The sequence below is a fragment of the Engystomops pustulosus genome, chromosome 2, assembly GCF_040894005.1.
Source record: "Engystomops pustulosus chromosome 2, aEngPut4.maternal, whole genome shotgun sequence".
Taxonomy (NCBI): domain Eukaryota; kingdom Metazoa; phylum Chordata; class Amphibia; order Anura; family Leptodactylidae; genus Engystomops; species Engystomops pustulosus.
The window spans coordinates 245,403,717-245,430,475 of NC_092412.1; the positions used below are offsets into that span (position 1 = coordinate 245,403,717).

The 26,759-nt window shown below is 45.5% G+C and overlaps 2 protein-coding genes across 5 annotated transcripts in view; one reads left to right on the top strand and one right to left on the bottom strand.

Moving 5' to 3' along the window:
• The window catches only part of USP16 (ubiquitin specific peptidase 16), an 18,611-nt gene extending 17,099 nt beyond the window's left edge, over positions 1–1,512 (bottom strand). The window contains exon 1 of one of the 3 annotated variants that reach the window (XM_072138660.1): positions 1,336–1,512. The gene's annotated coding sequence lies outside the window, so the exon portion shown is untranslated. Of the gene's footprint in view, positions 1–1,230 lie in introns of all 3 variants that reach the window. The other 2 variants (XM_072138661.1, XM_072138659.1) reach the window with 2 other exon arrangements.
• On the top strand, positions 1,405–17,336 carry RWDD2B (RWD domain containing 2B). 2 transcript variants are annotated; one of them, XM_072138663.1, is made up of 6 exons: positions 1,405–1,472; positions 1,966–2,079; positions 3,033–3,242; positions 3,795–3,862; positions 5,062–5,421; positions 15,764–17,336. In XM_072138663.1, exons 3-6 carry the CDS (start codon positions 3,036–3,038, stop codon positions 16,008–16,010), a joined length of 882 nt encoding a protein of 293 aa, XP_071994764.1. In that variant the 5' UTR covers positions 1,405–1,472; positions 1,966–2,079; positions 3,033–3,035; the 3' UTR covers positions 16,011–17,336. The 2 variants fall into 2 exon arrangements, with proteins under 2 accessions (XP_071994764.1, XP_071994763.1); XM_072138662.1 differs by lacking the exon at positions 1,405–1,472 and having other exon boundaries at positions 1,829–2,079.
• The last annotated feature ends 9,423 nt before the right edge of the window (positions 17,337–26,759 follow it).

Below are 26,759 nucleotides of genomic sequence, written 5' to 3' on the forward strand. Positions count from 1 at the left end.
CTCTGGGGTATAATACAGGATGTAACTCAGGATCAGTACAGGATAAGTAATGTCATGTATGTATACAGTGACTGCACCAGCAGCAGAATAGTGAGTGCAGCTCTGGAGTATAATACAGGATGTAACTCAGGATCAGTACAGGAGAAGTAATGTCATGTATGTACACAGTGACTGCACCAGCAGCAGAATAGTGAGAGCTGCTCTGGAGTATAATACAGGATGTAACTCAGGATCAGTACAGGATAAGTAATGTCATGTATGTACACAGTGACTGCACCAGCAGCAGAATAGTGAGTGCAGCTCTGGGGTATAATACAGGATGTAACTCAGGATCAGTACAGGATAAGTAATGTCATGTATGTACACAGTGACTGCACCAGCAGCAGAATAGTGAGTGCAGCTCTGGGGTATAATACAGGATGTAACTCAGGATCAGTACAGGATAAGTATTGTCATGTATGTACACAGTGACTGCACCAGCAGCAGAATAGTGAGTGCAGCTCTGGGGTATAATACAGGATGTAACTCAGGATCAGTACAGGATAAGTAATGTCATGTATGTACACAGTGACTGCACCAGCAGCAGAATAGTGAGTGCAGCTCTGGGGTATAATACAGGATGTAACTCAGGATCAGTACAGGATAAGTAATGTCATGTACATACATAGTGACTGCACCAGCAGCAGAATAGTGAGTGCAGCTCTGGGGTATAATACAGGATGTAACTCAGGATCAGTACGGGATAAGTAATGTCATGTATGTACACAGTGACTGCACCAGCAGAATAATGAGTGCAGCTCTGGGGTATAATACAGGATGTAACTCAGGATCAGTACAGGATAAGTAATGTCATGTATGTACACAGTGACTGCACCAGCAGCAGAATAGTGAGTGCAGCTCTGGGGTATAATACAGGATGTAACTCAGGATCAGTACAGGATAAGTAATGTCATGTATGTACACAGTGACTGCACCAGCAGCAGAATAGTGAGTGCAGCTCTGGGGTATAATGCAGGATGTGGAGAACTAATGACATGACAGACTCCATATAAAGCAGTTGGAGGAAGTGATGACTCTCGCAGTTATATGAAGTCTATGGGATAATCCTGACCTGTGTATAACATGATGTATAAACATTCATTACCCCTCTCACACTGCACCGGAACATCAGCGCATTTCTATGTAGATTCTCCCTATACTGGGGATATGGAGAGGCTTGTGACCACCTACCTCAGCAGTTAGGTCCGAACATATGGCAGTGCTAGGAATACAGGGGCCACAGCTTACAAATACAACATCTGGCAGGTATATTATAAACTACAAGAGTATTATAACCGGAGCATGCGCAGTGGCGTCCTATCAGCTCTCCCCACGTGTCGCCGCTGGGTCATCTGCCGTCGCCCCTTCTACACGTTACCGGCTTTCTCTTCCAGCCGGGATCAGCAATTCTGCGTAAAGTCCAGAGAAAATAGGTGATGAATCGGATTAAAATTATTGTCTCCATTTACCAGGGCGAAAATCAATATCGGCCATTAACTTGGAGACCAAATAGCATGGACTATATAGTAAATCTCCACAACAATATGGCGGAACTAGAACATCTTACTAGACGGATTTATCAATGTAGCAGCGTGACGGACGTGAATAACTAGCAACCGCGTAGTGATTGGTTACAAATATGACAGCCAGGGTAAACAACCAATCGGAATAAAGAAACTAGAGCAAAGCTCCTCCTATTAGTACTACTACGGTAACGTATGGCGTCAATGCCACTGACGTGTTATCCTACTGAGTATCAAAACGCCATTCTGGATTTGGTCAACTCATATTTTCATTATGTGGCTTGCCCATAACAACAATGGCGGCTGTGTCGTCTGAATTGAGCGTCATTGAATGGTCTTTTTTTTTATTTTAATAACTTTAATAGTTATATGTACTTTATTGCATTGTCTTGATTATTGATAGACGAATCTGTACCCGGACCTTGTACGTTCCACTTGCCTGGTCACGTGCTCATCAGCTGACCAATGGGATACAGCAGTGACTAACATGTGTCTCCCTGGAGTCTAGAAGAAGTTGGTAAGAAGCTTCATTTTGCTGTAGTAGAAATGTGTATACTAGCAGGGACTCCCAAATTTGAGATGTTGTGATGCACAAAATTCATGCGCTGTGGTTTTTTTTTTCTTAATTGAAGCCACGTTGTTGTAATGATGTCATCGTATATTGCAATGATGTCATCACATCGTGCCTACCGTACTCTGACATCAACATGGGAGCCGCAGGATGGTGGAGTGGGAAGCCAGTGGCCGACTTCTGCCCCATTATGCCTCACTAGGTGAATCAGTCCGCGAAAACGTACGTGTGCGTCCAATACAGCATGCAGAGATGTGGACCACTGTTGGACCGGCCCTTCAGATGATCCACCAGGCGTGGGAATTTGCCTTTTTAAACACATCCATTTGGCATTTTGGATGTATCCAAAAACCCCACAAAAATGCCACGTGTGAAACCGCCCTCTGGTGGCCCGAGTTCTAACCAAGTAATGGATCACAGAGATATTAAATATATAATAGGGAGCCGTAGGACAATCAGTCACCCCACACCACTTTTAATCCGATTTTATCAGGTTAAAGGGGGTGTGGTGACCCGTGTAGGGCAGGGTTTCGTGAGTCATCGGCTTACTGAGGTGAGCCGGCTCACGTTGTTCACGCGAATGAGCTGGCTCTTTGTTCCGCCTCGTTCGCGAACGACCCATCACTAATAGAGATAAGACAACCCTATTTGGAAGCTCCTAGGGTCTATTTCTTAAGGTTTTATCAGAACATTTCCCCCAAAACAAGTTAGGCCCTATGCACAGGATATGACCTAACTTGGTGATCGTCGGGGGTCTCAGTAATGAGCCTAGCTTGTATTGTTGGGCTCTATAGACTTTGTATCCTGCATGTAATTCCCCGCATTAATCTTAACATCGGACTCGTGGGACGGACAGACAGACGGACAATTCACTAATTATTATTCATCACTTCCTCCAGAGTATGACGAGCCATGAGGAGGCCGAGGCTCAGATTTCGGAGCTGGACCTTCTCTCCAGCATGTTCCCGAATGAAGAGGAGTTCAGTGTCACGGATCAGCTAGCGCTGGCGGAGCTCCGGGACTACGCAGAGAAGCGCAGCGCCGCAACCCCGACCTTCCAGGTTCAGTTCACTCTGACTGTGAAGCTGCAGAGTTCTGACACTGTGCAGGTAACATCACGTCTATTAATAAAGAAGCTTCCTCCCTCTACTTTGAGTAGGATAAGACTCTGGTTAGAGTGGGATCTTGGGAGCAGTGTAGTGCAGCGACCAAATAACTCAGCAGTGTGAGGCCACCCCTTTCCCCACAGTGCGGTTGGAGAAGCTACGTTTCTGGAATATAAATCCAAATGTAACAGTCCTGCTGCTACTAACAACACACACAAAACTATGATTACACATTGCGCATGGGACAATACTGAACTCTGACTGCAGAGAGCACAGCAGTGTGAGGACACTTCTCTGCCGCCCACAGTGAACTTGGAGAAGCTACATTCCTGGAATATAAATCCAAATTTAACAGTCCTGCTGCTGCTAACAACACACACAAAGCTATGATCATACACGGCGCAAGGGACCATACCAGAAAGCGCAGCAGTGTTAGGACACACCTCCAGAGAAGCTACAATCCTGGAATATAAATGTCATAGTCCTGTTTCATTTTATCCACATTAGTTTATTATTACATTATCGACTAACATTACTCTCCTCTTTGTCTTGTAGCACGTGCTCTCCTTACATTGTTCTTACCCTCCACATTATCCAAATGTAGCTCCCGAAATAGTCATCAGGTAAATATATATATTACTATTTTTCATGTATTGGTTGTGTTACCTGTCACAGGTCATTGAATCACACAAAAAAAAAAGTTTTTTACTGTGTCAGGAAGAAATTCCTGTTGCTTTTGATAGGTCAAATAAAGTCAAGAGATTGTGATACCCACATTAGGAAATACAGGCAAGTCCCCGGGTTACATATAAGATAGGGTCTTTAGGTTTGTTCTTAAGTTGAATTTGCATGTAAGTCGGAACTGTATATTTTATCATTGTAGCCCCAGCCAGAACTTTTTTGGTCTCTGTGACAATTGGATTTAAAAAATGTTGGGTTGTCATAAGAACCAGGATTAATACTAAAGCTTCATTACAGACACCTGTGATAACTGTTACAGCTGATCATTGTAGTACAATAAATTACCAATGTCCAGAGGTCCGTTTGTAACTAGAGGTCGTATGTAAGTCGAGTGTTCTTAAGTAGGGGACCGCCTGTACTGAGAACAACCTCAAGAAAACTCTGCCTAAAGACAATGGGAAAGATTTAGCCAGTGTAAGAATTTGCTTAGTTGCCCATGGCCACCAATCACAGCTCCCCTTTAATATATTCACAAGCACTGGCAAAATGAAAGCTGAGCTGTAATTGGTTGCCATGGGCAACTAAGCACATTCTTACTCTTAGGAAGCCTGATAAATCTACCCCAATGCTCCAAAATCCCTCTATTGTTGTGCTACAGACAAGCCCCAAATCTAAGGACAGTTAATGGGGTTCTCCCAAGGTTGAAAAACATGGTTGCTTTCTTCCCAATAAGTAGAAAATGTCTCCCCTCCCCCTCTCTCTGCTCTCTTCCTCCTCGCTCTGCCTGTGTAATCCACATCGTGTGTAATCTACTATTACCGCGCAATAACATAGTGTGTAATCTAGCAGCAGTAGGACCTGCAGGGGGAGGGGAGATCTGCTCTGCTCATTGTAACAACCAGTGAAAATACATTACTGATGGGCTCTGGAGACACCCCCCAGAGCCCTTCAGGCTTATTAGCATAATTTTAAAAGTTGATTTTAGAAGAAAGGAGGCCATGGATAACAAATATAAGAAGATTATCACAGTCCCGGTGCCTGGATCTATGAGTAATGTCCCTCATATAGTGCATTATATATATATATATGGACACTTTGGTTTCTGGCTGCGCTGTCTAACCAATCCCCTTCTTGTGAGCAGGTCGCCATCCTTGGTCCGGTCACAACAGGCACAAATAAATTCGGACCTCAGCACCTACCTGAGAAGCGCCTGCAATGGAGACGTCTGCATCTTAAGTGCCACTGAGTGGGTGCAGGACAACGCCGAAACTTACCTGGACTCAGCGACTCCTACAGATAACCAGCCAGGAGGAGTCGCCGCGGAGGACGCCATCTTTACCAGACTGTGGATCTACAGTCACCACATATACAACAAGCAGAAGAGGAAACATATACTGGAGTGGTCCAAGGAGCTGGCGCTGTCCGGCTTTAGCATGCCGGGGAAACCGGGGATCGTGTGCGTGGAAGGGGCTCAGGAGCCGTGTGAGGAGTTCTGGTCCCGGTACGTAGGTGGAAGGGGCTTCTTCACTACATGGGGGGGGAGGCTGTTTTATCCAAGCAAATCGCCTGAACTTGTACATGAATCAGACATCACTACATCCTATGGCAGCGGGGGCCATAGTGTCACTGCTCTTACAGGAAAGAATCCCGTCTACAGCCATGAAACCTCCCGAACCTGTAACATAAGGAGATGTCCCCTGGTCCTGGTGACCGGTCTAGGAGTAAAAGGATCAGTAGAAAGATTCTGATAGATGTGCAGAGTAATTAGACCCACACTGAATCCAAGTCTGATGACCTGTCCTTGTACCCTAATCCACTCATTACCCTAATTACCTTGTACCCTAATCCACTCATTACCCTAATTACCTTGTACCCTAATCCACTCATTACCCTAATTACCTTGTACTCTAATCCACTCATTACCCTTATTACCTTGTACCCTAATCCACTCATTACCCTTATTACCTTGTACCCTAATCCACTTATTACCCTAATTACCTTGTACCCTAATCCACTCATTACCCTAATTACCTTGTACCCTAATCCACTCATTACCCTAATTACCTTGTACTCTAATCCACTCATTACCCTAATTACCTTGTACTCTAATCCACTCATTACCCTTATTACCTTGTACCCTAATCCACTTATTACCCTAATTACCTTGTACCCTAATCCACTTATTCCCCTGATTACCTTGTACCCTAATCCACTCATTACCCTAATTACCTTGTACTCTAATCCACTCATTACCCTAATTACCTTGTACTCTAATCCACTCATTACTCTTATTACCTTGTACCCTAATCCACTTATTACCCTAATTACCTTGTACTCTAATCCACTCATTACCCTAATTACCTTGTACTCTAATCCACTCATTACTCTTATTACCTTGTACCCTAATCCACTTATTACCCTAATTACCTTGTACTCTAATCCACTCATTACCCTAATTACCTTGTACCCTAATCCACTTATTCCCCTGATTACCTTGTACTCTAATCCACTTATTCCCCTGATTACCTTGTACCCTAATCCACTTATTCCCCTAATTACCTTGTACTCTAATCCACTCATTACCCTAATTACCTTGTACTCTAATCCACTTATTCCCCTGATTACCTTGTACTGTAATCCACTTATTACCCTAATTACCTTGTACCCTAATCCACTTATTACCCTAATTACCTTGTACTCTAATCCACTCATTACCCTTATTACCTTGTACCCTAATCCACTTATTACCCTAATTACCTTGTACCCTAATCCACTTATTCCCCTGATTACCTTGTACCCTAATCCACTCATTACCCTAATTACCTTGTACTCTAATCCACTCATTACCCTAATTACCTTGTACTCTAATCCACTCATTACTCTTATTACCTTGTACCCTAATCCACTTATTACCCTAATTACCTTGTACTCTAATCCACTCATTACCCTGATTACCTTGTACTCTAATCCACTCATTACCCTAATTACCTTGTACTCTAATCCACTTATTACCCTAATTACCTTGTACCCTAATCCACTAATTACCCTAATTACCTTGTACCCTAATCCACTTATTACCCTAATTACCTTGTGCCCTAATCCACTTATTACCCTGATTACCTTGTACACTAATCCACTTATTCCCCTAATTACCCTGTAATCTAATCCACTCATTACCCTAATAGCCTTGTACTCTAATCCACCATGAGGCTGCGTTCACACGCTCAGTTTTTCGGATGCAGTTTTGGGTCATAAAGGGTGAGAACTAGAGATGAGCGAACACTAAAATGCTCGGGTACTCGTTATTCGAGACGAACTTTTCCCGATGCTCGAGTGCTCGTCTCGAATAACGAACCCCATTGAAGTCAATGGGAGACTCGAGCATTTTTCAAGGGGACCAAGGCTCTGCACAGGGAAGCTTGGCCAAACACCTGGGAACCTCAGAAAAGGATGGAAACACCACGGAAATGGACAGGAAACAGCAGGGGCAGCATGCATGGATGCCTCTGAGGCTGCTTAAACGCACCATTATGCCAAAATTATGGGCAACAGCATGGCCATGACAGAGTGACAGAATGAAGCTAGATAGCATCTAAAACATGCAATAATTGACCCTGACACTATAGGGGACGGCATGCCGAGGCAGCGGCAGCAGCGGCAGGCTAGAGAGTGTCATGGCGACATACCCTAAATGGACTCAGGCTTCAAACCAATGGGTGGCAGAGAGGAACCAAAGGAGGTGAGCAAGAAGTGCTCAAATAATATCGGTACATGATAAAAGTTTGCCAGTATATTTTGTGGATTACACAGCAGGGTGGCGACAAAGTTAACATGGAAGCCATGAAAACAACCCAAAATTCTGCCTGACACAGCTCGTTTGATAAGGGGACCATGTATGGAGGCAGTGAACTAGTAGTAGATTAAAGGTGCTGCAGTTAAAACTATGTTAGTTGGATCTTGGCATGGAGCTGGCGCTCCGCTGCCAGGCGAGCTTTCGCCAATCCAAGCCCCTGTCTCTAGGCTACTCCCCAAACAGCACTTCTAAGAACCTTTTGTATAAGATCAAGTGTAGTAGCGTTCTTATAAGTTTAGGATATGGCGGGTGAGGGGAATGTAAACAGATGCGCAAGAAGCGCTGAAATAATATCCCTAAATGGTAAAAGTTTGCAAGTATATTTTGTGGATTACACAGCAGGGTGGCGACAAAGTTAACAACTTTGATGTGGAATCCATGAAAACAACCTAAATTTCTGCCTGACACACCTCGTTTGATAAAGGGACGATGTATGGAGGCAGCTATATGGACGACTTTTGGAGGTAGGAATGGAGACAACGTGTGGAGGCTGCTATGGAGACAATTTAATTTGGATAGTGCCTGTATGTGGCAGTCCCAAACATTTTTCAAACCAGAGGAGCAGGTAGGTGGCCCTCCAGTAAAATGGGATAGATTGAGTGCCTGTATGTGGCAGTCCCAAAAATTGTTCAAACCAGAGGAGCAGGTAGGTGGCCCTCCAGTAAAATGGAATAGATTGAGTGCCTGTATGTGGCAGTCCCAAAAATTGTTCAAACCAGAGGAGCAGGTAGGTGGCCCTGCAGTAAAATGGAATAGATTGAGTGCCTGTATGTGGCAGTCCCAAAAATGTTTCAAACCAGAGGAGCAGGTAGGTGGCCCTCCAGTAAAATGGGATAGATTGAGTGCCTGTATGTGGCAGTCCCAAAAATGTTTCAAACCAGAGGAGCAGGTAGGTGGCCCTCCAGTAAAATGGGATAGATTGAGTGCCTGTATGTGGCAGTCCCAAAAATGTTTCAAACCAGAGGAGCAGGTAGGTGGCCCTCCAGTAAAATGGAATAGATTGAGTGCCTGTATGTGGCAGTCCCAAAAATTGTTCAAACCAGAGGAGCAGGTAGGTGGCCCTCCAGTAAAATGGGATAGATTGAGTGCCTGTATGTGGCAGTCCCAAAAATGTTTCAAACCAGAGGAGCAGGTAGGTGGCCCTCCAGTAAAATGGGATAGATTGAGTGCCTGTATGTGGCAGTCCCAAAAATGTTTCAAACCAGAGGAGCAGGTAGGTGGCCCTCCAGTAAAATGGAATAGATTGAGTGCCTGTATGTGGCAGTCCCAAAAATTGTTCAAACCAGAGGAGCAGGTAGGTGGCCCTCCAGTAAAATGGGATAGATTGAGTACCTGTATGTGGCAGTCCCAAAAATGTTTCAAACCAGAGGAGCAGGTAGGTGGCCCTCCAGTAAAATGGAATAGATTGAGTGCCTGTATGTGGCAGTCCCAAAAATTCTTCAAACCAGAGGAGCAGGTAGGTGGCCCTCCAGTAAAATGGAATAGATTGAGTGCCTGTATGTGGCAGTCCCAAAAATTGTTCAAACCAGAGGACCGGGTAGGTGGCCCTCCAGAAAAATGGAATAGATTGAGTGCCTGTATGTGGCACTCACAAAAATTGTTTCAAACAGAGGACCGGGTAGGTGGCCCTCCAGAAAAATTAAATGCATGAAGTATAGCAAGAGCCAGTGGGCCCTGTCAAAAAATAGCCATTTTCCTCTGCTTTACTGTACAAAGAGGAGGAGAAGGAGGAAAATGAGGAGGAGGAGGAGGAGTGGATCAATTATTCAGGTTGAGCTTCCTTCACCTGGTGGAGATTGGAAATTCTGAGAAATCCAGCCTTTATTCATTTTAATAAGCGTCAGCCTGTCAGCGCTGTCAGTCGACAGGCGTGTACGCTTATCGGTGATGATGCCACCAGCTGCACTGAAAACCCGCTCGGACAAGACGCTAGCGGCAGGGCAGGCAAGAACCTCCAAGGCGTACAGCGCCAGTTCGTGCCACATGTCCAGCTTTGAAACCCAGTAGTTGTAGGGAGCTGTGTGATCATTTAGGACGATGGTATGGTCAGCTACGTACTCCCTCACCATCTTTCTGTAAAGATCAGCCCTACTCTGCCGAGACTGGGGACAGGTGACAGTGTCTTGCTGGGGTGACATAAAGCTGGCAAAAGCCTTGTAAAGCGTACCCTTGCCAGTGCTGGACAAGCTGCCTGCTCGCCTACTCTCCCTCGCTACTTGTCCCGCAGAACTACGCACTCTGCCGCTAGCGCTGTCAGAAGGGAAATACTGTTTCAGCTTGTGCACCAGGGCCTGCTGGTATTCATGCATTCTCACACTCCTTTCCTCTGCAGGGATGAGAGTGGCAAGATTTTGCTTGTACCGTGGGTCCAGGAGAGTGAACACCCAGTAATCGGTGCTGGAATAAATTCTTTGAACGCGAGGGTCACGGGATAGGCAGCCTAGCATGAAATCTGCCATATGCGCCAGAGTACCAACGCGTAAGAATTCACTCCCCTCACTGGCCTGACTGTCCATTTCCTCCTCCTCCAACTCCTCCAACTCCTCTTCTTCTGCCCATACACGCTGAACAGTGAAGGACTCAACAATGGTCCCCTCTTGTGTCTCGCCAACATTCTCCTCCTCTTCCTCCTCATCCTCCTCCACCTCCACCTCCTCCGATATGCGCTGAGAAACAGACCTCAGGGTGCTTTGGCTATCAACAAGGGAATATTCTTCCCCCGTCTCTTGTGACGAGCGCAAAGCTTCCGACTTCATGCTGACCAGAGAGTTTTTCAACAGGCCAAGCAGCGGGATGGTGAGGCTGATGATGGCGGCATCGCCACTGACCATCTGTGTTGACTCCTCAAAGTTACTCAGCACCTGACAGATATCAGACATCCACGTCCACTCCTCATTGTAGACTTGAGGAAGCTGACTGACCTGACTACCAGTTCTGGTGGAAGTTGACATCTGGCAGTCTACAATCGCTCTGCGCTGCTGGTAAACTCTGGATAACATGGTCAGTGTTGAATTCCACCTCGTGGGCACGTCGCACAACAGTCGGTGAGCGGGCAGTTGGAGGCGGCGCTGCGCTGCCCTGAGAGTGGCAGCATCTGGGCTGGACTTCCTGAAATGCGCACAGATGCGGCGCACCTTCGTGAGCAAATCAGACAGATTGGGGTATGTCTTGAGGAAACGCTGCACTATCAGATTTAACACATGGGCCAGGCATGGCACATGTGTCAGTCTGCCGAGTTGCAGAGCCGCCACCAGGTTACGGCCGTTGTCACACACAACCATTCCCGGCTTGAGGTTCAGCGGTGCCAGCCACAGATCAGTCTGCGCCGTGATGCCCTGTAATAGCTCTTGGGCGGTGTGCCTTTTGTCGCCTAGGCTCAGCAGTTTGAGCACCGCCTGCTGTCGCTTAGCGACGGCACTGCTGCTGTGCCTAGAGCTACCGACTGATGGCGCCGTGCCCACGGATGGTAGTTCGGAGGAGGAGGTGGAGGAGGGGTGGGAGGAGGAGGAGGCATAGTAGGCCTGAAACACCTGGACCGAGGTAGGCCCCGCAATCCTCGGCGTCGGCAGTATATGAGCAGCCCCAGGGTCAGTCTCGGTCCCAGCCTCCACCAAGTTAACCCAATGTGCCGTCAGCGATATATAGTGGCCCTGCCCGGCAGCACTCGTCCACGTGTCCGTGGTCAGGTGGACCTTGTCAGAAACGGCGTTGGTCAGGGCACGGATGATGTTGTCTGACACGTGCTGGTGCAGGGCTGGGACGGCACATCGGGAAAAGTAGTGGCGGCTGGGGACCGAATACCGAGGGGCGGCCGCCGCCATGAGGTTGCGAAAGGCCTCGGTCTCTACTAGCCTATAGGGCAGCATCTCCAGGCTAAGCAATCTGGAGATGTGCACATTAAGGGCTTGGGCGTGCGGGTGGGTTGCACTATATTTGCGTTTCCGCTCCAGCGTCTGGGGTATGGAGAGCTGAACGCTGGTGGATGCTGTGGAGGATCGTGGAGGCGACGATGGGGTTTTTGGGCCAGGGTCCTGGGCAGGGGGCTGACTAGCAGCTGACACAGGGGAAGGAGCAGTGGTGTGCACGGCCGGAGGTGAACGGGCTTGTTGCCACTGAGTGGGGTGCTTAGCATTCATATGCCTGCGCATACTGGTGGTAGTTAAGCTAGTAGTGGTGGAACCCCTGCTGAGCCTGGTTTGGCAAATGTTGCACACCACAGTCCGTCGGTCATCCGGTGTTTCCTTAAAGAACCTCCACACTTCTGAAGATCTAGCCCTCGCCGCAAGAGCCCTCACCACGGGAGCTTCACTAGTTGACAGTGGCGCTGATGCACCAGCTCTGGCCCTGCCTCTCCGTCTGGCCCCACCACTGCCTCTTCCAACCTGTTCAGGTCGAGGACTCTCCTCCGTCTCAGAAGCACTGTGTTCACCCGGCCTCTCAACCCAGCTTGGGTCTGTCACCTCATCATCCTCCGATCCCTCAGTCTGCTCCCCCCTCGGACTTCCTGCCCTGACAACAACTTCCCCACTGTCTGACAACCGTGTCTCCTCATCGTCGGACACCTCTTTACACACTTCCACTACGTCAAGAAGGTCATCATCACCCACAGACTGTGACTGGTGGAAAACCTGGGCATCGGAAAATTGCTCAGCAGCAACCGGACAAGTGGTTTGTGACTGTGGGAAGGGTCCAGAAAACAGTTCCTCAGAGTATGCCGGTTCAAATGGCAAATTTTCCTGGGAGGGGGCAGACTGGGGGGGAGGAGGCTGAGGTGCAGGAGCTGGAGGAGTGGGGATTTCGGTGACATGGGTGGACTGCGTGGAAGACTGACTGGTGGTGGACAAATTGCTCGAAGCATTGTCAGCAATCCACGACATCACCTGTTCGCACTGTTCTGGCCTCAACAGTGCTCTACCACGAGTCCCAGTAACTTCAGACATGAACCTAGGGAGTGTAGCTCTGCGGCGTTCCCCTGCTCCCTCATCAGCAGGTGGTGTCTCACCCCGCCCAGGACCACGGCCTCTGACCCCTGCAGTAGTTGGACGCCCACGTCCCCGCCCTCGTCCTCTACCCCTAGCCCTGGGGTTAAACATTTTTAAAATGAGAGTTATAACTTTTTTTTTTTTTTTACTTTTTTTTTTTTTTTTTGTGTGTTTTTTTTGTGTTTTTTGTTTTTTTTTGTGTTTTTTGTTTTTTTTTGAGTTTTTAGAACCAAACAATCCTATCCTATTGCTATGGCTATTTTCTAGCCAAGTATCAAAGGAAGCACACTACTATGCCAGATGAGATGACACTGAGTTATTGCCTAATAGAAATCCAACCCCTACTGAATTTTCCCACTTCAGCCTTTGCTATGGATATGTGCGCCACTAAGCGCAGAACACAGCGGTCGCAAGTCTCACTACAAATTGCTCAGAATTGGCAAGTACATGCACTGCAGAAACTACAGCCACCAGCAGATCAACCAGAAATCAAATATATAGAACGCTACTGTAGGCTTCAAGAAGCTGTTTGTATTCTCCTATGGCTATTTTCTAGCCAAGTATCAAAGGAAGCACACTACTATGCCAGATGAGATGACACTGAGTTATTGCCTAATAGAAATCCAACCCCTACTGAATTTTCCCACTTCGGTCTTTGCTATGGATATGTGTGTCACTAAGAGCTAAACACAACGGTAGCAAGTCCCCCTGCTAATTCCTCACAAAATGGTAAAAGATGCAAATTAAAATAAAAAAAGTAGAACGTTATTGTAGCCCTAAGAAGGGCTGTTGGGTTCTTTGAGAATCACTCCTGCCTAACAGTAAGCTAATAGAACACCCTAACGCTTTCCCTGACCAGCAGCAGCTCTCTCCCTAGCGGCATCCAGAGACAGAATGATCCGAGCAGCGCGGCCAGCGGCTAGTCTATCCCACGGTCACCTGATCTGGCCAGCCAACCACTGCTATCGACGTGTAAGGGTACCACGTCATGCTGGGTGGAGTGCAGAGTCTCCTGGCTTGTGATTGGCTCTGTTTCTGGCCGCCAAAAAGCAAAACGGCGGGAGCTGCCATTTTCTCGAGCGGGCAAAGTATTCGTCCGAGCAACGAGCAGTTTCGAGTACCCTAATGCTCGACCGAGCATCAAGCTCGGACGAGCATGTTCGCTCATCTCTAGTGAGAACATCACTGAGAGAAGCTGCTCCTTGTCTTTTCACTTCACTCCTGGTTTAGACTTTGAAAACTGCATCTGATAAAGCAAACGTGTGAACGCAGCCTCAATTGGTTGAATTGCTCTCCATTGCCTCAGATTTACCCAGTTTTCAACTTAAAGGGAAGCTGTCGCCGGGTTTTACCCCACTAAACTGACAGTGCTGTGTTCAGTGAAGAGATCTCACACACAAGTCCAGCTACAAGTCCAGCTACAAGTCCAGCTACAAGTCCAGCTACAAGTCCAGCTACAAGTCCAGCTACAAGTCCAGCTACAAGTCCAGCTGGGGAGATGTGTAATCAGACCTTTGTGTGTGTTGTCAGTAGCAGCAGCAGGACTGTGAAAAATTAGCTTATATTCCAGGACTGTAGCTAGACTTAGAGTGTCCTCACACTGCTGTATTCTGTGGTCTCTGTAATCAAGTGTCTTCCCAGCCCCACCAATACTGTACTATATAACCAAAAGTGTGCTACAGCTCTTACTGAGAGCAGGAGAGAGTGCTGTGTTCACTGAAGAGATCTCACACATAAGTGCACTTGGTCCAGCTACAATGCTAGAACATAAATCCATAGTTCAAAGTCATGCTGCTGCTACTAACAACACATAAAGTTATCATTACACATTGTTTCAGGGACAAAACTAGACTCTCTTTAAAGAGAACCTGTCAACAGGTTTTACCCCACTAAACTACCAGTAGGGAATGAAATGCGTTTAATAGAATTCCTTCTTTTATGTGACATCTCACTCTCTGTTTACCTATAGAAGAAAAATTTCCTCCAAAGTCAGGCAAATATGACTCTTCTCACCTCATTTTTGCATTAGATAAAGTTTTATAGGACTGCAGAAGTCCCTATTTTATGTTCGGTAACACCTAGAAACATACAGTGGGTGTCATATTAAAGATATTGATCTCTTCTGCAGATCATACCAGGCTTGTGTGCTACAGTACCGGAGATACAGACAGCTAAAAACCTAGTTGTAAATGCAAGCTGCAGATAAAGATCCAGTTCCCACCTTTTTTTACTGCCTGTGTGTCCAGTTCTGTAGATCACGGAACCAAGAGATTCTTATCTTTAATATGACACAAAAAGCTTGTTCCTAGGTGCTACAGAACAGAACACAAGTCCCCCTGTAACTACTAAACTGGAGTCAACTTATGCGGAAATGAGGTGAGAAGAGTCATATTTGCCTGACTTTGGAGGAGCTTTTTCTTTTATAGGTAAATGGATTTGATGTCACATAAAAGAGGGAATTCTAGAAAGGACATTTCATCCCCTACTGGTAGTTTAGTGCGGTGAAACCTGGTGACAGGTTCTCTTTAAAGAGAGTCTAGCAGCAGTTTTGACCATTTTGTCCCTAAAACAATGTGTAATGATAACTTTGTGTGTTGTTTGTAGCAGCAGCAGGACTGTGAACTATGGATTTATGTTCTAGCATTGTAGCTGGACTTAGTGCACTTGTGTGTGAGATCTCTTCACTGAACACAGCACTCTGAGTAAGAGCTGTGGCACACTTTTGATTATATAGTACAGTATTGGTGGGGCTGGGAAGAAAATTAAATACAGAGATCATACTGCTGTGTTCTAAGTCCAGCTACAGTCCTGGAATATAAGCCCATTTTTCACAGTCCTGCTGCTGCTACTGACAACACACACAAAGGTCTGATTACACATCTCCCCAGGGACAATACTAATACTGGCTGCAGCTTTGCAACGTCAATACATGGTGGTAGAACATATTATAGCTTTCTATGGTTAGCTGTATACAAAGTAATCAATCTTTATCGACATTTATATTTCAGAATACGGAAACTGACGTGGAAACGCATATTGATCAGACATCGGGAGGATTTCCCGCTCTCCTGCGCCGCCTCAGAGACTCTTATGGAAATCCAGAAACTAAGGAAGTTCCCGGCTCTTGAGGAGATGGCGTTTGATGTACATGGATCCCGAGGAAACCACATGGATCTAGGCCAGCTCTACCAGTTCCTGCAGGAAAAAGCCTGCGCCGAAGTCTTCCCCATGTACTTCGGGATTGAGGGACGATAGAAGACGGGGATTGTGGGAACTGAAATCTGTACAATGTCTGGTTTACACTTTTTATAAGACATGTGTCACCTCCAGTTAAAGGGAACCTGTCATTGGACTGTCCTTTCCAGAATTCCCTCTTTATAAAAAATCCCCTCCAAAGTCAGAGAAAATGAGCAGAGAAGAGTCATATTTTGTCCAAGATGATTGACTTTAGAGCCCAAAAGGGGAGTCACTTCAGACGCCTTATATTCAGTTCTATAGCACCCAGTAACATTCTGGTGTCATATTAAAGATAGGAATCTTATCTTTCAGATTTCATCAATCTTGTGGTTCTGTGATCTACAGAACCGGAGATGCAGACAGTAAAAAATTGGATTGGATTAAATTGGATTTTTATCTGCAACTCGTATTCCCCGCTATGTCTTTACCCGTCTGTATCTCTGATTTTGTTGATGACAGAACCACAATCCTGATGATCTGACAGATGAGATTCTTATCTTCAATATGACAACAAAAACTGAAGCTAGGGGAGTCTGTGGAGATGCTCCCCCTGCAGCCTCTAAACTTGAATCATTTCAGGCAAAATATGACTCTTCTCTGCTCATCTTCACATGACTTTGGAGGAGAATTCGTATAGATAAATAGGTGAGATTTCACATGAAAAAAGGGAATTCTAGAAATTTCTGATTTGAAGGGGCTGGGGGATTAATGGGGGAAATCTGGTGCCCCTTTTAAAGAAATCTACCATTGAAATCCATCATGATAAACCATGGACATTACTCATAGATCCAGGCACCGGGACTGTGGCAATCTTCTTATATTTGTTGTCAATGGTTTCCTTCCTTCTAAAATCCAATGCCCCCAGGAGGGCTCCTGGGGGTGTTTCCAGAGCCCCCTGAATGCTGTAGCATCACAGGATGTTACACTGTGCTGAAATTTCCTCTGTTGCAGTGAGGTTACATCAGGCAGAGGGAGGGGGAAGTGCTGATGGAGCAGGGAGGGAGGGTAGCTATAGCACGGAGGGGCTCTGGTTACGCCCCCAGAGCCCTTTAGGCTCATTAGCAGGTGATTTTAGAAGTAAGGAGGCCATGGAAAACAAATATAAGAAGATTACCACAGTCTCGGTGCCTGGATCTATGAGTAATGTCCCTGGGTTATCAGGATGAATGTTGAGGGCAGATTTCTTTTAAAGGGATATTTCAGTTGCCTCCTATTGGGATAACTTTCACACACGAGAACGTCCCCTGTTACCTGCGAGTTCCCATAATCATGGATTCCGAATCATTTTCATACTACAGGACCACAGAGTTTATTGGGCATTTAATTCTGCAGGATCTGATTGGGGGGGGGGGGGGGGGGGATTTTTAAATAAATGAATATTATTTTTTTTTTTTTGGTGGATTTTTATTTTTGTTTTGTTTTTGTACCCTATTATGTGGGCCTGAGTCCGATCACTGAGACGAACACGTACGTCAGGAGGTGCCAAGGGGTTAAACTGCATACTTCCTCCCCTGGTTAGGCTGCAATGGAGTCACACTAATACACTAAGTGGCTGCAATAGGTTATTACTATGTAATATAATCAATATGTATTTTATACTTGCAACCTGAAAGGGTTAATGTTTAGTTATGTTAAAGGTATCTTCCTGCAGGTTAGCAGGCTAACGATTGGCTGGCCCCCAGGAAAGTTCCAGAACAGAGAATCTTATAAATTTTCTCTTGTTGTAGGTATCATTTTTTTTTTAAGATTATTGTCTTATTCTCATTTCTAGTCATTTGACTCTCGGTCTTTTGGACTTTAGTTCTTCAGAGGGACGTATCTCTGCCTGGTGCTACTATCTTGCTGTTGATGCAGCAGAGCCCACCTGGCTCCACGGGAGATCTTCCCAGCGAAACTGACCACTGGTCCACACTGACTTTCGGCTCTCATTACTTTTCAGTTTCCAAACAGTAATATGGGCATAAAAAAGGCTACTCAGGCCAAAAAAATACTGTTTGGAATAAAGTTCACAGCTTGTTAAACCTGATCTGCTTTTGAGACTGATCGTTTTACTGCCGAAAAGAGTTACCTACTAACATTTCCCATATCTTAACTTCATGTTTTCATCAAGGCTTCCGTGCACCTGCGGCTCAGATACTATCATAGTTGGCCCCTTTGGGTTCTATTTCCTGCTGGCCCGCATGCTGTTAGCCCCGGTGGGGATGTTGCACCAGCAGTCAGACCCCACTGGGTGATATCTCCTACCCTGTGGACCCTGAGTGCAGAAGCATCTAGTGGATGTGTGTGTTCCCCATCCAGTGCTTCTGTCATTCCCAGATCACATGACACGTGTCCCGGAGAGAGTGGCAATTCCCAGCCGGAATTCACAATAAAGTATATATATGTAAATAGAAGGAATCTGAAAATGAAAAATATAATGGTAGTCTGTCCACATTCCTGTTTACTTGTCTCCCCTATTTAGAAACGCGATTCACGCACAGCGGGGAAGAGCGTCTCCTGTTTAGACCGAAACGCTTGCGTTCTAAACGTGCGAGAATGGGACAAGGGTAGTCATTAATAATTGTAACACCAGCTCCATGGAGGCAAATGGGGGCATTTACCGTACTGGCCTCTGTATTAGCCAAAATGATGAGAATGGAGGGGGCTGCATGATCATTGTCATGTTGGGGGTATAGAGGGTCCATCAAAAATGGGGGTCGTGCAGACCAACCCTCCATCATATAGGATGTATCATCACTGGGATCTAATAATCCCAGAGCATGGACTTTTATGGGTTCTACCATAGGGCTATACCATGGGAAGAAGAGCCAGAGCAACACATGAGAGATGAAAGCCAAGAGGTGATAGAGACAACTGTGCAGTTGTAAGTGTATATTTGCACAGTTCTCTCTATGACAGACAAAGCGATGGTAACAGATAGTTGTTGGTGTGGAACAGCTGCCAAACCTGTTTGGTTGAAACTGATCCGACGGGTTTTATGCGAGTGACCCTTTCAGTATTAACAAAGATCTGCTGCTCTCAGTGGCTCCGATACTGGTGGAAGCTGGCCCAAAAAGTCCAGGAGAAGAGCCAGGGGCCCAGGCAGAGAACAGTCACAGCAGGCTGGGGTCAGAGCGGGTTGTGTTAGACATAGGGACAGGTAGAAGTCAAAGGTCAGGGCAGGAAAACTATGGTTCAAAGTCAAATCAAGTCAAGGTCGTCACCAATCACCAGAAGAGCCGAATCAAGTGTCACCGGCAGCCAATCACTGGCCTCATAGAGCAGCATTCCCAGAGGCTAGTGATGGATCGTGGCCATACAACACATCACTACTGCAGGACAACTCAGTAAAAAAAAAACCCGGAATAGGTGAGTTTAATTTTTGCTATAGCCCAATTTTTATCATTCAACTCCTGTGAAATGAGAATATACTTGATTCAAGCTACACCCGATCGATTATTCCGGACTCGACCCAGTTCTGTAAACAAGCTGCTAGGTAACGGTGGAAGAGTCATCCATGGAGGCACCTGCTGGGTGCGCTGTCACCTCAGGGTCAGGCATCTGCTGGTAAAAGGCAGGGAAAGCACCTGGCAAGGGATGCTGGTTGGAAAGGCAGCAAAATATTTTGGAAATCTTCCTGTATAACACCTGGGGCTATACAAGGGCACGGTGCGGCATAAAGGGTAGGATTCATCCACAAGGGAATTATAAGGGCACATACACGAGGGTGCAAACTCTCCGCACTCCATGTACAAGTAAAATCCGGCCTGAAATTTGCATATTCCTAGTCAAATTTTAATGCACCAATTTCCCGCAGCGCGGGGATGGAAAACGTTGTCATCGCAGTAATTTCAAAGCCAGCGCAATCCGCATGAAATGTTTGCACCGTGAGGGTGAAGACACACATGGCGTTTTTGGGCCGTTTTTACTAAGTGCGTTTTCAGATCGTAAAAAACGCATCAGTTTTTAAAAACCGCATGCGTTTTTTGAAAACGCATGCTTTTTTGTCCGTTTTTCCGAATTTGCGCAATTAAAAACGGACAAAAACGCATGCGGTTTTTTGCACATGCGTTTTTCACAATCTGAAAACGCACTTAGTAAAAACGGCCCAAAAACGCCATGTGTGTCTTCACCCTTAGCGAGGACGAGCTTTTCCCATTTGTTGATGTGTTAAGACCTAAAGTTTTGTGTAGGGGAAAGAGCAACGCGTTTTTCAGAACACAAACTTTTACGCTTCTACATTTGAATTCCGCTTCGAAAGCAACGTGTGAACGCAGCCTAAGCCTGGCAGCACATGAACGCATTCAGCCTGTGGAAACGGACCCACGTGCTGGTCGGATCCCACAGACTGAACCCAGTGAAGTGGACGGGAGTCTGTCTTACAGAAATATGATGTAAGGACTCCCTGTCTGCCGGCCATACTGCAATGCCGACACTTTAACATTTGCTATAGCGCCTGCGTTGCATCTCTGCTGCCAGACAGGGAGTCTTTCCATCATAGATCTGCATGATGCAAGGACTCCCATCCGCTGCGAGTTGTTTGGTCCATGCACATGGGTCCGTTTCCACAGGTTGAATGCGTTTGTGTGCAGCCGGTCTAAGGTTATGTTCATACTTGTTGAAGTAACATTGTGAACCTTTGCATTGTGTTTCAAAACGCATGCACCATGTATGAATGCAGCATATGGATTTTCAGCAGAACCAGCCAGATCCGGGTTCAGCCGATCCCTACCGCTAACCACCACCTGTTACACTTTTAATGTGTTACACTTTAAGTGCCACAAGCGGCAAATAAATCCCATTGGCGCATGCACAACGCCATCTTCCAGAGGATCTTAGCTCCCCCTGAAGTCATCACAGGGACCCGAACATTGCCGGTTCAGGTCCGATCATGTATAGTCATGAAGTGGGGCCCATAGCATGAATATTGCGGGGCCCCACATGATACTGTCGCCCCCCCCCCCCCATCTCACAGAAGGTGGTAAAGTCCTAGGACTCCCCTTCTGGCCCAGCTGTTACCAGGCGTCCGTCATGTCCTGGCAGATTAGTGCCCACAGCTGATTGGCTATTTTTGGTAACATCTGCCTAGATACCATGGACAGCTGTCATTGGCTGTCAGCTGTCCAGTGGCGGGAAAATGGTCTATAAGAGGCGCTCTCACTGCTGGGCTGATCCCAGGTTTTTTATTTTATAGCCCCAGAGCTGCAGTCCACCCTCACACCCTTCATTAGAGGGGGATTATTACCCCCTGAGTGGTGGGGACTGATGTAGATGTACTTTTATCTGTGGTTTCTTTGTTTTGATGATTATTTATATGAGTTATTCTGGCATTCCATTTTTTCCAAGTTTGTGATTAACCCCCCTAATAATGCTGCCGCCAATTTTATTGGCGTTCGGGTACAGCGCATGTATTGTCTACAAAACATTTGTGCATACCCTACTTTTTTACAGGTCATAACCAATATACTTTTTTTTTTTTTTTTAATTTAAATTTTCTTTTATTGAATTTATAGTAGAAAAAGGTATAAAATCCGATTTGTTGTACATAAACAGTAAAATGACATTTTCAACTGCAGACCACACTGTACATATCATGCATGTCAATCCCCAGCCCCCCACCCCATTCCCAAATTTTTGCCGCGGGGGGAGGAGAGGGAAAAAAAAAAAAAAACCATCAGCGGACAGGGAACTACTATATTGATTTTATTTGGTATAGCCAGGGCTTATCACTACCTGAATTTTTCTCCCTTCGGGCGTATTGTGTTTTCTCATACTGTTCCACTTTGCGACATAGGGCCTCCCAGTGACTTATGTTTGGTGGAGTCGTGTTTTTCCAGCTTTTAGCTATAACAACTTTGGCTATTAAGGAGAGTCTACAAATTGCTTCTATTTGGGGTTTCCTCAGAGCTGGATATAGTTTCCGGCTGATTACATTAAGAACTAATATCTCTACTGAGGCTTCTATAGAAATATCAACTCGGTCTTCTATTTTTTGATGTACCGCTGCCCAAAAAGGGCCAATCTGCGGGCAGCTCCAAACCATATGATAGAACCCCGCATCAGCGGCGCCGCATCGCCAACAGTGTGCGGTGCTTTGCTTCCCCATTTTAGCTATTTTCCGGGGTGTGTAGTATAAACGATGCAGATAATTAAAATACACCATCCTGTGATTCATATTTATAGACGCGTGGTTAATGTTGTGAAAGGCACATTGCCATTGCTCATTGGTCATCTCCCCCGCTTCTAATTCCCAGTGCCCTAGTGCTTTGAATTTCATATTCCGTGTACTTTCGCTATTTAACATGTTATATATTTTAGATATCGTATATTTACCCGTCCAATTAACCCAAATCTTATCTATCAACGTGTTTTCTTCAATTGTGAAAAGAACTTTGCTCGTGGATCCCCTATATGCATCCATGATTTGTATGTAGTGCAAATAGTGTTTGTTATCAATCCCATAATCTCTTTGTAGTTCTATATATGGTATCAGCTTGCCGTTTGTGAATATTTGTGCCATCTTAGTTATCCCCAAATTACGCCAAAAATTCCCTGTGTCCTGTGCTTTCCAAAACTCTCTAATGTTTAAATTATACCACAAGGGGGTAGATTCTATCGCTCCTTTTATTTGCCCTACTTTCCTTAATGTTCTCCATGTTTCATTGAGCATATTGCAAAGAGGATTTTTCCGAAATTCCCCGATGCCCCACTGGCCTGACTCTAATACTTCCATCCATTGTCCCAGTCCACTGGCACTACCTACTATCTCCTTCATCACATCAGTGTCCTTCCATCTAGACAAGAAGCATATTTTAGATGCTAGGAAGTAAAGTCTGAAATTGGGGATGGACAAACCCCCTTCCTTATATTTTTTATATAAATAGTCCAACTTGATTCTTACATGTTTGCGTCCCCATATTAGTTAGTTTATGAGTCTTTCTATTAAATGAAAAAACTTATCGTGGATCCATACCGGGGAGGCCGACAATACATACAACAGCTGTGGTAGCATAATCATTTTAAGAAGGCCCACCCTGTCTGCTCTGGACAGTGGCAGCTTGGTCCATATCGCTACTTTGCCCCTTAGTTTGTGTATAACAGGAACGATGTTAAGCCTAGCATAATCCTCTATCTTAGTTGAGACCTTAAGGCCTAGATATTCCATTTCTTGTTCAGGTGAAATAATAGTTATGGGGCCGAGTCCTGCTGGGGGGGTATGGCCCAGGGGTAAGAGCATGGTCTTATCCCAGTTGATGGCCAGCCCAGATTTCCCACCGAATTCCTGGACCACTCGCATCACCTCAGGGATAGAGACTTCAAGATTCTTCAAACACAATAGTATGTCATCTGCATATAATATAATTTTGTCGGTGGGATCCCCACCCTCAAATCCTCGTATGTTCTTATCTTCCCTTATAAGTGACGCAAGTGGCTCCAAAAATAAATTAAACAACATAGGAGAGAGGGGGCACCCTTGTCTTGTGCCCCTCTCTAACCTAATCTGCTCGGACCATCTACCATTGACATCAATTCTGGCGGTAGGATTCCTATATAATAGCTTTGTCCATGACAAAAAACTCTCGCCAAAACCATATCTACCCAGCACTCCCCATAGGAACGACCACTCCACCCTGTCAAAGGCCTTTGAGGCATCCAGTGACAGGATGGAGTGGTCGCCCCCACGCCCGCATCGTTGAATATTTATAAACAACCTGTCAAAGTTGTTAACTGCCGACCTTCCCGGCATGAACCCGCTCTGGTCTCGGTGTATCAAGTCGCCAATCACTCTCTGTAATCTAAGGGCTAAGGCTTTCGCCAGAATCTTAATGTCTGTGTTCAACAGTGATAGGTCTGTAGGAATCGCAATGTAGCGGGTTTTTATTTTTCTTCGGTATCAAAATTATAATAGCTTCTCTCATTGAACTCGAGAGAGAGTTCTCATCCCTAGCCTTATTCAAGACCCCCATTAACATAGGGAGGAGAACCTCACCGTATCTTCTATATATTTCAAAGGGGAGTCCGTCAGATCCTGGACTGGTGTTTCCCTGAATGGAACGCACTGCCACCTTTAATTCTTCAACCGTCAATGGGGACTCTAATACCTGTATCTGTTCCTCCGTTAATTTAGGAAGTTTAATTCCATCAAGGTATCTATTAATATCCATCTCTCCAACTCCCTCCTGAGATCTATACAAATCTGCATAGTATCTCTCAAAGGTGTGTCTGATCTGTCCCTCATCGGCTAAAATGTCGCCTATAGTATCCTGGATCTGTTGAATCTTGTTACCCCTACCCTGTTCCGAGATAAGCTCCGAGAGGAATTTACCTGGCTTACCTGACATACAAAATTGATTCTTACCCCTGAAAAAAATTGCTTGTTGTGCTTTGTGTGTTAAAAATTCATCGTATTCCTGTTTCAGTGTATTTAATTGTTGACTGTTGTATGGTGTAGGATGCTCGCGATGTAGGTGTTCTAGATGTTGGATATCGCTCTTTAATCTCAACTCCTTTTTATTATATGAGGCTTTCGTGTTTTTGATTTCCCTATGCCACCAACCCCTGATGCATCCCTTCAGGGTGTCCCATACTATGCCGATATTTGCTGTATCCACGTTATGTTGCCAAAATTCAAGTAGTTCCTTGATAAAGTGTTCGTCTCTTGTGGTAATAATTGCCAGCCAATGGGGGTTTAGTCTAAAAGGCCTTCTCCAGTTATCCAGCTTGCTCTGGAGCTCTAATTCTACAATCATCATGGAGTGATCCGAATGACTAGCTGCTTGGTATTTCATACATTTAACATGAGCAACGGAGTCCCGCGGGGCAAGTGCCAGATCTATTCTCGACATCACCGTGTGTGATCTGGAAAAACATGAATAGCCTCGTTTATCCCCGTATAGGTGCCGCCAGATGTCTACCCATCCCGCCTCTTGGCAAAACTTAGCTAGCGGAGACCCTTTGTTTTGTGTAAAACCTGGGGTCTTATTCAAGTTTACACGGTCAACCTCTGAGCTCATAGTACAGTTATAGTCACCAAGCAGATAGACGGGGCATGTTCTCTTTGAGGCCATAAAAAGCATAGCCTTCGCTAATACTTTTAAAGAGAAGGGGGGGGGGGGATGTACACGAACATAAGGATAATTATTACGCCATAAAATCTACCGTACAAAAAAACATATCTGCCCTCTACATCCAACTCTGAGGAATATATTTCAAAATTGATTTTTTTATGAATGTACACACTTACTCCCCGAGAATAGGATGAGAAAACTGAATGATATGCTACCCCTGCCCATTTTCTTTGCATAAATTTCACGGTTGCCTTGCTCAAATGAGTTTCAACCAAGCACACTATAGCTGGTAAATATGATTGTACGATGTCAAATACTATGCGCCTTTTTATTCTGTCCCCCAGCCCTCTAACGTTCCATGTAATTAAAGATAACATCTAAAAAGAGAAAAAAAAAAAACAAAAAAAAAAAAAAAACAAACGGCCCTCCCCTCTCTCCCCGTCGGCAGGCCCTCCCCCCTTAGTGTACCAAAATACTCTAATGGTACTCATACCTTGGGTAGTCCCTCTGTCCCCCCCCTCCGTCCCCCTACTCCCCCCGCGTCCTGCCCTATATTAATTATAAACCTTTGGACTCTACCCATTTCATTCCCTCCTCTGCGCTATCAAAGAACCAGGATTTTTCTTCGTATATAATCCTTAGGCGGGCTGGAAAAAGAAGGGAATAAGATAAACCTGCTTGTATTAAGCGTTTTTTGACTTCAAAAAATCCCCTTCTTTTTAGCATTGTCTGTTTAGAGTAATCTGGGTAGACTGAAATTTTATTCCCATCAAAGGCAACCTCCCTGCTGTTTCGAAGTACTCGAAGTATCGTATCCCTGTCCTTAGATAGAAGGATCTTACATATTAGTGATCGGGGGTGGGCCCCTGGTATAGGTCTTTTCCCCGGGACACGATGTGCACGCTCCACACAGAACATGGGGGATAGATTCTGGGCGCCAACTGTGTCCGTTAACCATTTCTGTATGAACTGCTCCGTGTCCTTCCCCTCCACCCCCTCTGGGAAGCCTATTATTCTTAAGTTGGCCCTTCTCGACCGGTCCTCCATGTCCACCAACCTGTTTTGTAATTCCTTATTTTCGGCTTTGACCTGATCTAACGCCGTTTTATTATGTTCTGTTTTTTTTTCCATCTTGCTCATTTTAGTTTCTTGCAAAGTGAGTCTATCTCTGATTTTGGTAAGATCTTCTCTAATTGCCAGGACATCATTTCTAGTCTCGGCCAATTGTGTAGACAGATTTTCTATTGCTGGGTATTTCTATTTTATTTACTGCCTGTAGGATTTCCTCCCAAATTAGTGGTGTCGCTGGGTTGGCCGGGGGATCCCCATCTTCGCTGTCTGTCTCTACATATGCTTGCTTAGTGGCTACCTCCTTAGCTCCCTTTGGATTTTTGTTGGGGGTATTTTTTAGGAATCTGTCAATTTTGGAGGAATTTTTATCCTTGGGGGAGCTTGACCCCGCTGACTTTCTAGCGACACTTTTTGGTGGCATTGTTCTATATTCTGTGCACCTTTCCTGAATAATTCGAGATATTTTTTCCCTTTTCCCCCTATTTCTCTTTTCTTCCCCTTTCTTCCTGTTTTTCCCTCCCCTAGCTGCCCCTCGCCTTCCCACTCCTTATCCCTTACGCAATCATATACAGATATATGCCTCTACGGGAAAATCCAATGGGTGCTCACAGTGATGACCTCAGTCACTGATATGTATCTGAGGTAGAAG